General features: G+C 36.4%; 2 protein-coding genes across 3 annotated transcripts in view; one reads left to right on the forward strand and one right to left on the reverse strand.

The window, feature by feature from the left end:
• The window catches only part of tsnax (translin-associated factor X), a 13,200-nt gene extending 10,610 nt beyond the window's left edge, over positions 1 to 2,590 (reverse strand). The window contains exons 1-4 of the mRNA XM_015049188.1: positions 2,232 to 2,590; positions 866 to 955; positions 661 to 775; positions 256 to 386 (exon numbers count right to left, since the gene is read on the reverse strand). Of these exons, the coding sequence (XP_014904674.1) occupies positions 256 to 386; positions 661 to 775; positions 866 to 955; positions 2,232 to 2,247 (352 nt within the window). The 5' untranslated portion in view covers positions 2,248 to 2,590. The remainder of the gene's footprint in view (positions 1 to 255; positions 387 to 660; positions 776 to 865; positions 956 to 2,231) is intronic.
• A 948-nt stretch (positions 2,591 to 3,538) lies between these two features.
• The window catches only part of LOC106957736 (egl nine homolog 1), a 29,994-nt gene continuing 22,093 nt past the window's right edge, over positions 3,539 to 11,439 (forward strand). Inside the window, exon 1 of one of the 2 annotated variants that reach the window (XM_015049183.1) lies at positions 3,539 to 4,577. In XM_015049183.1, the coding sequence (XP_014904669.1) occupies positions 3,891 to 4,577 (687 nt within the window). In that variant the 5' untranslated portion in view covers positions 3,539 to 3,890. The remainder of the gene's footprint in view (positions 4,578 to 11,439) is intronic. The other variant, XM_015049182.1, reaches the window with a different exon arrangement.

Below are 11,439 nucleotides of genomic sequence, written 5' to 3' on the forward strand. Positions count from 1 at the left end.
AAACCCACGGTGTATCAACTGGCTATTTGAATCGAATTCACGTTTGATTTGTTCACTTTTAAGTTTCAAGTTTTTAGATTTTTGGATTTTCAGTTTTTGGACAAATAGTCACTATATTAAGTATAAAACTAAATGTTGGTTCCAGTTGTTCTGGGTTGCTAAGTAGATAGTACTTTCTAAGTTTGTTCTAGATTTGTAAAGTATAAAGAAAATGTATTAAAAAGTTTAGTTTTCACACAGTGTGTAACAGCTCACCTGGAGTGAAAGCTCTGTGAAACTGATAAATATCCTCTCCTCTGAGCTCCTCAGCAATTTGCCCAATCTTCTGCCTGACTCCATCCAGTTTGCTCTCGGCCTCATTCAAAACTACCTCAGGATCCGGAATGCTTGACAGCCACAGAAAAACAAAGATCTGAATTATTTTAACTGGAAATCAGAGCTGGTATGTGGCACCATGCATGCAAACAGAACATTTGCATACAAACATAGTAGCTGTGATATGGAATACAAAGGCTAAATTAAGACTAGTCCCGATTCTGAGGAAATGTACAATTTCTCAATTTGCAAGAAACAAATTAAAAATATGCAAACAGGAATTCAAAATAAGTTTTTCAATAAAAAGAAAAAAAGTAATTTATCAGGAAAAAAACCTAAACATACTTGGTCACTCTGTGCAGAAGAAAAATGCTCCTCTTGCTTTCGATGGTGATGTCTCTACTGATCTTAACGAGGCGCTCATATTTGTCGTGTCTTGTGTCGAGCTCCTGCTGGAAAACTTTAAAGACAGAAAGAAAGTTTTAATATTTATTAATGAAAGAGATTTAAACATTAAAAAGTAGAGTCAAATTGCTAAGGGCTGACGTACCTTTAAAGGCAGCGATGACTGGCGAGGACGAATTGGCAAGCGCATCACGCTCCTGTGCAGCTTCAGCATTTCTCCGTGACCAGCCCTCACCTGACACCATGCAGAAATAAGCAATGATGGATGATGAACATTTTTAAAAATCTGATTGGTTGCTAGATTGGGCGATTGTGGCTGTGTGGGTAGAGCAGTCGTCTTGTAATCAGAAGGTTGTAGGTTCAATTCCAGCTTCCTCCTGCCACATGTTGATATGCCCTTGGGCAAGGCACTTAACCCCAAATTGCCTACCGATCTGCATATCGGTGTGAATGTGATTCTAGTGTAAAGTGCTTTGAGTGGTCAAAATGACTGGATAAGAGTTCAGTCCATTTTCTTTTAATTATTCTAGACAGAATTCAAATAAAACCTGACTGAAGAACTCACATTTTCTCACTATTAGCAGCTTATCTGCTGATAAGCTCCACAAATTTGGAGGCATTGGTGCACACCTCAGCCCCTTCCAACCCAAATCTATATCAAAGGGACCTAAATCTGGTGTTTTCTTTTTTATCTAACAGTGTGAATCTTTTGTTGCCCACCTGGAATTGGAATGACTAAGTTTTAGCTTTAACATCTGGCCAGTGAAGTCATCACCACAATAACAATGTGTGAAGTATTTAGGAGGCTATATTACCTCACTTGTCATGCATTCATGCTCTGTTATACTTTGAAAATTGGCAGGAACTCTCACTGCCCTTGATATATAATTTTGGGCCCAAGATCCTAAAGCTCGCAGAGAGTGGCTGGGATATAGTGATGGTGCAAATAACAGGAAATCTGAATGATCACAAAAAATATTGTCATAACAATCAACAATCATAACATTGCAGTTGCATGTTTTTCTAATATTGTTAAAACACAATTCAACAAAAAGCACGTCCCGGAAGCATTTCATTAATTCAAATAAAGTCTTATTACGAATAAAACTGTAGAATACAAGCTGATTAATTTATTTATCTAGATTTTATTATTGGAGCATATGAGTAAATACGGTTGAGTACAAAACCCCAGAAGTTTAAGATATATAATGCAAAAACCTTATCATTGTTCCTCTTATTTTACAATTCTACACTGCTTAGAATTACACCAGATAAAAAATAAACCAACAAACTTTGTAACTGTACCGACAAAAAGAAGAGTGGGTAGAGCCTTAATACTGAGCTAAAAAGGCACAATACAACAGTAGGACAACCAGAAGTTAACATTTATGGCTGAAGTTAGCTAGTGCATAAAAATGCATTCCTAAAGATTTGTCGTTAGCTAAATAAAACAGCTTATTCTGGGCATCTAAAACAATTCGTCTGAAATTAAAATTTGTATCTTGACTTACCTTCTCGCTTATTCATCCTTTTGGCGGTACAGTTTGTCTTTTCCCTAAATTATAATATAAAGTCGGCTCTCTAGTGTTACTAGATTAGCTTTCTTTGGCACGGTGCTGCAAACAAAATGCAGCCGGTAGTTTATTTCTGTATTTTTGGGCAAAAAGACAAAACTCTACCTCATATTCACTACCATCTTCCAGGATTGATAGACATATAAAATAATCTCTGCGCAACAATTAGGCTAAATAAATGCAGTCTTCTTGTTTCTTGATAGCAGGCATCCATGCGGTAACCTCGGGGCTTCTGCGCTGTTTACATGCGTAACAGAAAGGGTGGCGTGGTGCATCATGGGAAATGTAGTAACTAAAGGGTGATCCCTCTCCCCAAAACTTTACCTGCAGTTAGTTCTGTATTTCTTAATTTACTTAATCTTTAAACATTGATTCTGTACATCTGTCCGCTGCTCGGCTCACAACTGAGAAACTTTTTACTGTTTCAAATCAAAAACAGAAAATGTATAAAATTATTTATACCCCAAACAGATTACCGGCTAAAAAATATTTTTAGTTCACAATGAAACAGACAGCTCTGAAACGATAATAAATCATTGCAGAAACGTATACGACTTGAATGAAGATTTGTAAAGTAAGAAAGTAAAAGTACTTGTATACTTACATAGATTTTTCACTTGATTTATCTTACTGACGTCTTTTTTTTACTTTTACTCCCTACATTTTAAGATACATTTTTATGAGTCGCTATGCCCAGAGTGTTATCCTGTCTGTTTAATGCCATCCGGGATGTTTAACTTTATCTAACATTGTGGTTTGTTTTTTTATTCATTTCACTTTTTTTTTTTTATTAAAATAGGACGTCAACAATGCTGTTCTCAGTAATCAATGTGAAGATTTGTTGGCATTTCATTAATTAGCACATTTTAAAAATATGATTATTCTGTTCTAACAAAATGAGTAATCTAAATAAATCTAATTTATTTAGTAAAATATTGGTTGCATTGCATTTGTCAAAATTTGCCGTGATTCAGAAATAGCTATAGTGTTACCCATAAATTGAATGCTTTGCATATTGATGCATTCCAGTCGGACTTCCAGGACTTACATTGAGCTTTGTTGAAGCTGAAATAGAATACAAATTGTATATCTCCGTTACTTTTTAAGTATTGGAGAATAAAGCTGCTTTGAATAGATTTATAGAATAAACGAGTATTACTGATTCATTTCAGTTTAATTTTGGAGACACGTGTCTCTAAAGTGCATTTGTCCGACAACCCTGGGAGGCAGCGCTGGGGGCGGAGCTTGTTTTCCTACGTGACGGTGGGCTTGGCCAGTGACTAACAGTACACACGTAGCTGCGACACGCAACACAGCGGTATCAACAGCTAGCCAGATGAAATGCCTCCCGGAGACCTCGACCCACCCCTCAATACTCGTCTGTGGGAGCACATTGTTGTTTTACATCACTGGTAGGACCGCGTGGAGACGGAATGAGTCCGGTAAAATGCCGACTTTTTGAGTTTTATTCCCCCGTTTCGCTCGGCGCAGCGAGGCAGAAGCAGCGGGTCTTTTTCCAAAGTTGACGGTTAGCAGCAGGGCGCGTGTGAAGGATCGGACTTAAAGGAGCAGTACACCCCGCTGCAGCCTCCCAACATGGAGAAGCAGCAGAGCGATCTGGATCGCGACAGACAGGTCTGTGAACTTTGTGGAAGAATGGAGAACCTTTTAAAGTGCGGTCGGTGCCGGAGTTCCTTCTACTGCAGCAAAGAGCACCAGAAGCAGGACTGGAAGAAACACAAGCTGATTTGTAAGGAGGCGGACAAGCCGAAACAGAAGCCTGGAGACGGTCCGTCGGCGGTGGACAGCAGGAAACAACCAGAAAAGATAAGCACGGAGCAGGGGGATTCTGCAACCGTACCCCCAACTCCAAACACAGAAGCACCTGCTGACGGGGATGGACCGGGAGAACTGGGGTCCAACACCCCCACCACACCTAACGGCCAGACCAGCCTCTCCCCTCAGAAACTCGCAACGGAGTGCATCGTCCCCTGCATGAACAAGCACGGCATCTGCGTGGTGGACAACTTCCTAGGAACAGAGACCGGACAGGGCATTTTGGAGAACGTCAAGTCTCTGTACAAGACGGGCAGGTTCACAGACGGCCAGTTGGTGAGCCAGAAGAGCGACTCCACTAAAGACATCCGAGGGGACAAAATCACGTGGATAGACGGGACAGAGTCTAACTGCGAGAAGATCAGCTTCCTAATGAGTCGGATGGACGATTTAATCAGACACTGTAATGGCAAACTGGGGAACTACACTATAAATGGAAGGACAAAAGTAAGTATGACAGCAGGTACACACACACACATCGTTATCATTAGTTGGATCAGAAACATTCATGCAGTCATTAGGGTCTGTTGTGTTTCACTTAAAATGCATCATCCACTAATCATTCTGGTTTATTCATAATGTATTTAACTCAAAACTGGCCCTCTAGATTCTAGACTAAACATTAAGCCCGGTTAAATATTATGTTATCAGTCAAATCAATATAGTTCTTATCTGTTTACTGCCAAATTATATCAATCAGTCCCTGCATTTTCTTGCAGCTGCGTCAGCCTTAATTGATGTCAGATTGTAGTCCATGCTCTAAACAGCAAGTAATAAAAAGTCACATTTACCGTCATAAAGAAGTGCAAATATCACAAATATTTCCAAATTAGTACCACAAATACTTTGATTTTAATTGCAAAAAATCACAAAAACAATCGTGAAAATTCCAAAGGGACGAAAAGATGTTCAATATGTTTTAATTTTAATAATTCAGTTATATTTTTAACAGTTTAACAGGTTTTATCAATACATTCTGGCACAACCGGGCCTTTAAGAGCATTTATGATCTTGATTTGGCCCAAAACGAAAATTAGTTTGACGCCCTTGTTATAAAGAGTTGAATGAAACTGAATCAACATTGTGTTGCACCAATCAGGTTTTCTTTTGGCCATTACTGATTTTCTATTCTCTTCTATTTTTGTCCATTTTTATTTCTCTGAAGGAACATATCACAAGGGTGCACTGATTGTAGTTTTCTGACTGGTCGCTGATTACCGATCTTTAATAAGCCCGACCTGCTGATACTGAGTTTTGTTGTTTGAAATTTTGTTCAACATAGCAGTGGTTGATTTCTTTTTTTTTTTTTTTTTTTTTTTATACATTTGCAGAAATGGATAAGATCTGTGGATAATATCGGCTCCACATGTAAATATCTGCCGATCTGATGTCTCAAAATTGTTTCAATTGGAGGCAATTTATCAGTGCACCACTATATAAAAGACAACATATGTGCTCCAGGTTTAATAGGAAAGACATTCAGATTTTTATTATTTAACGATGAGGGACAAATTGATTTACTGGTACATCTTCATGTCATTTTGTTCGCTGATGAATGAGTCTTCAACAGGTGAATGGTTGATGCTGTAACCCTGGATTTAGCCAAGATCAATCATCAAAAGTGAACATTCAGTTGCACCCATCAAGCTTTTCTTGGTTGACTGTGGCTTTTGGTTTTATTCGTCATTTATGAAATAGCAGGCAGTTGACTTTATGTAGCAATTTTCACAGCAATTTTGCCGAATACAGAAAAAATAAATATAAATAGTCTTGTTTTAAGTGCATCAAAGTATTTGCTCTTGATGTATGTGTTTATAATCAAAAAAAGAGGGGAGTTGTTCATTTTTAAAGGATTTTGATGCATTGGAGGAATCTGATTTTTCAATATTCAACCTGCCAATTGGTTATGTTGGTTGATTTCAATCTGTTGCAAATTGATTGATGCATTTCTTTGAATTTTAACCTGCAAGCTTGTTTTTTATTTTCTTTCTGAAGGTGCTGTCCAACACTTAAAAGAAAGAAATGCGATAGATTTATTTATGGATCGAATAGTTTTGAGTCTAAACAAAAAAAAAATCAAGAAATTACAGGGTTGTCCTCATTTCAAGGTGTTTGCATATGTTGTTCGTCTGTAGGTGTAGGAGGAGACTTTTAGGATGTTTTCTTGCGTTCTCTTTTTTTTCCATCCAATATTCTTACCTCCCTTTATTCCTCTTAAATGTTTTAACTCTTTCTCCATTTTTTCTGACTCCTTGCCCATTGCATTTGAGATAAACTCAAAAAAGTTTTTCTTAATACCAAGTGGATCATTGTAACAACTTGTAAATTTTTTTTATTTATACATCATAACATATGTTTTAAATGTTTAAATGCTTTTCTTTTTTCTTTTTTTTTTTTACTAAACAAAATTGCATCCAGACACATCCGGTTGATTGATGCTCTAATTTAGATAATAAGTGGTTCGTAATGCAACTTTACTTTTTTAGTTTGGACAGGTTAAAGATCTGAAGATGGACTTTAAAGAATCTTTATGCAGTTTAGAGTAATTTATTCCTGATTTGATGTCAGTGGGAGAGATTTGCAACGTTTCCCCAAAAACTAAAAAAAAAAAAAAACATGCAGGTAACTAAAAATAAGTATTTTAAGGGTGTATGTTTTTATTGGATGAAACGCTAAAGTAAAAAAAAAAATGCAAAAAGAGTAATGAATGTACGCTACTGGTATTATAATATATGGTAAAGCCTAAATGTAGAAAATAGATATAAAATGTGAAAATTTAAGTCTGGAAAAATCTGAAATAGTGCTCTAATTAAAGGTGTTACTCTTTAGAAAACTGTATCCTGGCTTTGGTTAAAGCAGTGAATAAATTACAGGAATGTTGCTCTATAATTGACTGACCCGGTCCAACACAGGCAAGGTGTCCCGCTGTTCAAATGAACAACAACCAGAGAAGTGGTCAGACGGAGCCGTCCCACAGAGAGAAGAAGGTTTCGGTTATCAAATTTCAAAGTGTACTGACCAGGTTGTGTTTCTTTCTCTGAGGCTTTTTCTAAGAAAACAACGTAAGATTTCCTGTGGTTCTGATCAGGCTGAAGCAAAGCTGGTTTGGCGTCTTCTTGGTCGTCGGGTTACATATGACCTGCAGCGCTTTTTTTTTTTTTAACCAGATCTGGTCACTTTGACCTCTTCACTTGAGACTAAACCCGGGAGGAACAGAGCAGCTCCCGGCCTTTTCCTCTTCCACCTCTCACAGGGAAACCCTGCATGTGCAGAAGTGAGAAAAAGCTGACGACAGTCTAATACATTAAATTATTGTTAAATGTACCTTTCCCAGGTACTTTCTACTTTATTTTTGTCTGTAAAAGAAAGAAAAACTGAAGGACACTCAGCAGAAGCCATCTTTGTTTCTGAGCTTGAGTTTTTTCTGATTTATTAATTTTTTAAAAAGATTTCTAAATTTAAGAAATAAAACGTAAAACTTTCAGACAGAAATGTGAATCTTTCAGTGTCTAGTAAGGAGATCCTGAAGTGCAACAAATCACTAAACACAACTACAAATTGAAAACCACAACATATTCAAGAAACACAAGAGATTTGATTCCAATTTTTATATTTATCTCATGATAAAACTTAGAAATGATTTTCAAAGTTTTAAAAACAGTTTGTTTCTGATGCTGACCAAATATATGTAAACGTTCGAATTCAAGGAAAGTTACAGAAACATTTTGTGGCATTTAACAAATATAAATAATTTTGGTAATTCTAGCTAACTTAAAAAAGAGAATTTTGATCTGATTTAACTTCAGACAGTGAAGGGATTTTATTTTTTTATTAATGTATGTAAATATTTGGTTTCAACTCTATCTGGCTGACAAGGAAAAACAACATATTTATTTAAAACAATCATTTTCCATAATGTATCAAATTCATCATAAGTTAGTGTTTAAATAAAAATAGGTTTGTGGACAAGATTGTGCAACTTAAGTTACTGGTATTGGGTTAGCTTAGCTGCCTAACATTAAATAATAAAAAAAAAAATTCAAAATATAATTTTACAAAAATTAAGCAGACTTAAGTCTAACATATTGCACTGAGTTTTTACTGAAAATAAAATACAGACTTTACAGTTATAATGCATTTATGTTTTGTAAATCTCTAAAACTTTACCTTAAAAGAAATCTACAGACTTTGTTCTTACACATAGTGCATTTACATTAAAATATGAACAATCATAAGACAGAAGGAGCTAGCTAACTGCTTTGCTATGTGGTGGGAGAGTGGGCATGCAATGCGATATGCTGTACAATTTAAAACTCATTTTCAATTGAATTTTTTTTTAGCATTTTTAATAATTTCAGAATTCCCGGGACTAGGAATTGTGATGTTTGTTTTTAGATATTATTTAGTTTGATCCCCTCTAGCTGGAATCATCATTCCAGGTTGTGCTTTACTTCCTCACCCGCTGCCTTTGCTGTTTTGGCAAACATTCGGCTGGATTATGACCGGCAGAAAATGGCATGACTTGCACAAATTGTGAATCATGACTATCAGTGACTCAAAGGGACACGAAACAATGTCGGCACATTTCAGATTGGAAGAGACGGGAGGAAAAGATTTTGCCCAAATATATATTTAATGCCATTGTGTTTGTTTCCGTTTCTCACTTGATAACATTCCACAGACGTTTCCCTGCATGTTGGCCGCTTTCTGTGCCCATTCTGATATTATTAGGAAGTTTAAAGATTTTATAAACAACATGTTTGTTGTGCATGTAGAATGTTGGTCTTCCTCCATGTTGAAGTGAGAATGACTTCTCTGAAATGTGCAAGCATGGGCCGATTCCTGGCAGAAATGGTGACTCAAGTTTCAGACTGACTGGAGCGGCACTTAAGCCACACAAACAAAGACTTCAGACTTAAGGCACGTTTCCACTATGAGTTCCTGAATGTTTTTTTTTTGTTTGTTTGTTTTTTTCCTCCATTAATTATACTCCCGGAACCGTTTTATCAACCTGGATTATTATGTGCGTTTCAACTGGATTGCTGAAACCTGGGCAGTTTATGTAGATTACATTCTTCTACAGGAGATCGAATCTCAGGAGACATCTTCATCCATAGCATAAAATTAGCTCAGAATGTGATTGAAAACAGTGAAATCAAACCAACACAGCATTTATCTCATATTATTTCACAAGGTTTCCTCCTGAAAACTTTTTAAACCCCGTGATTGGGGCACTCAGCAGTCATTCATCTTGCGGCCCTTCGTGTTTTTGAGTTAAAAAATGTTTAAAGTTGACATAACATTTGAAAATATAACTTGATAGTTAGGTATGTGCAAGATTAATATCTGAACATCAACTATAAAGTGTTAAAAAATGCAAACATTTAAAAAAACTTAAATAAATAAGCAATGCTAAGCCTGGTGGGGGCACAAGTAATGCCTGGTGACCTGCCATGCTTATAATACACTGGGAAAACCCCTGGTTTCATGAGGGTTACCATTTAAAATTCTTAGGCTGCATCTTTTAAGCAAACGTATTGGTGGAGTGGATTTTAAATGTAGCGTACCAGATTGGAAAACAAATCTCATGATCTAGTAACTTGGTTTTAAAGCAGCTAAAATATGAAACTGAAATAAAATGAAAATTGGGAATAGAAACTGATTTTTAATAATTAGGACCTTCAAGATGTGACATGTGGGAACAATAATCAGACACATCTGCGTCTGCTCCTTTCAGATTTAAAATCAGTGAATAACAGTGCAGTGGACCTCAGGTATTCACAGAGATTAGGAACCTGTACATAACCAGAATCCACAAATAGTTGATAGACGGCTATAAAACATTTATAAATGTTTATTTTAATTGTTCAAACACCAAAAATACCCTAATATGTTTTGATACGCACTATGGAAAAAGTCTTAACACTACTGCAGAAGCTAACTTGTAAAACTCTACGGTGTGAAAGGAGATCGCATGGCTATTACTTTGCATACAGTGGAAATTGGTGGTGGCAGCATCATTCTGTGACGATATTTGTCAGTGAAAGGAACTGGAAAACTGCTCAGGATAGACGGGAAGATGATTGCAGCAATCAGGGTTTCCCCCAGTGTATTATAAGCCAGGCGGGCCACCAGGCTTTACTTGTACCAGGCTCGTTAATTGTTAATTTATCTTAATTTTTTTTTTATTATTGCCTATTTTTTTAAAGGCTTTATAGTTGATGTTTAGGCATTAATCTTCCAGTCTTCCAACAATGCATAGCTATCAAGTGATATTTTCAAATTATTTGTCAACTTTAGACATTTTTTAATTCAAAACGCGGCTGGATGACTGCCCTACCTCCAGTGCATCTTTATTTATGCCTTAAATATCCTTTAAATATCCTTTAAGGATATTTATGCCTTAAATATCCTTTAAGGCATAAATCGAGGTGTAATTTATCAGCAACATAGTGACTCAAAGTGAAGCGGAGCGACTTCTGGACAGCTTTGCAAATGTCCTTTGCAAAGCTGGAGATTCTTAAATTTTACTTTAAGAATCTCCAATTGACTCGTTAACAAGTACAAATCTGCCTAGCGTGCGTTTTTGCAGGAATTTTCCTGAACTTTGCCTACTCAGTAGTTTACAAAGGCACTACAGTGATCGTGTTTTACTTGGCAGAAACCTGTTTAATCTAGACTGAAGCAGAAGGTGACCTCTGACTCCCCTAACAGCCTTACTGAAAGACACATCCTGAAGTAATGCTTCCATTATCATGTCTGCATCATAAAAGCATGTGGAGTAGCGTTAGCATCTGGGTTGTTTCAGCACAGATATCTGCTGCTAAAAATGCAGTTGGCATGAAAATCAAGAATTTTTGAAAGCTTAATTACCGGTAGTTATTAGGGCTGTAGTGATACAATAATCTCATGATACGATACGATGCACAATATTCTGCTCACAATACGATATATATGTTGCGATATTCAGCAAACGATACAATTCAATACACTTTTGCGATTTTTCTGAAAGATTTTAGAGGGACAGAGTGATTTTGGTGACATTTTGACTGTTATAGACTTGGATTGATTTAATTTAACTGAAAACTGATTAAAAGCACCAACTACAAAATATCTGGCTCTGTTTGGACATGGACACAGACTTAAAGTCGACAGCTGGACAAAATGAATCAAAGAAGTGGTGAGAAAACATGTTTCTTTTAATTGAAACATTACACACTGTAGCTTACGTGCATTGTATCAATCAATAAATCAATCAAATTTTATTTGTATAGAACATTTCAGCAGCAAGGCATTTCAAAGTGCTTTA

The sequence above is a fragment of the Poecilia latipinna genome, unplaced genomic scaffold (genome assembly GCF_001443285.1).
Source record: "Poecilia latipinna isolate Pla-1442-1.1 unplaced genomic scaffold, P_latipinna-1.0 Scaffold931, whole genome shotgun sequence".
Taxonomy (NCBI): Eukaryota; Metazoa; Chordata; class Actinopteri; order Cyprinodontiformes; family Poeciliidae; genus Poecilia; species Poecilia latipinna.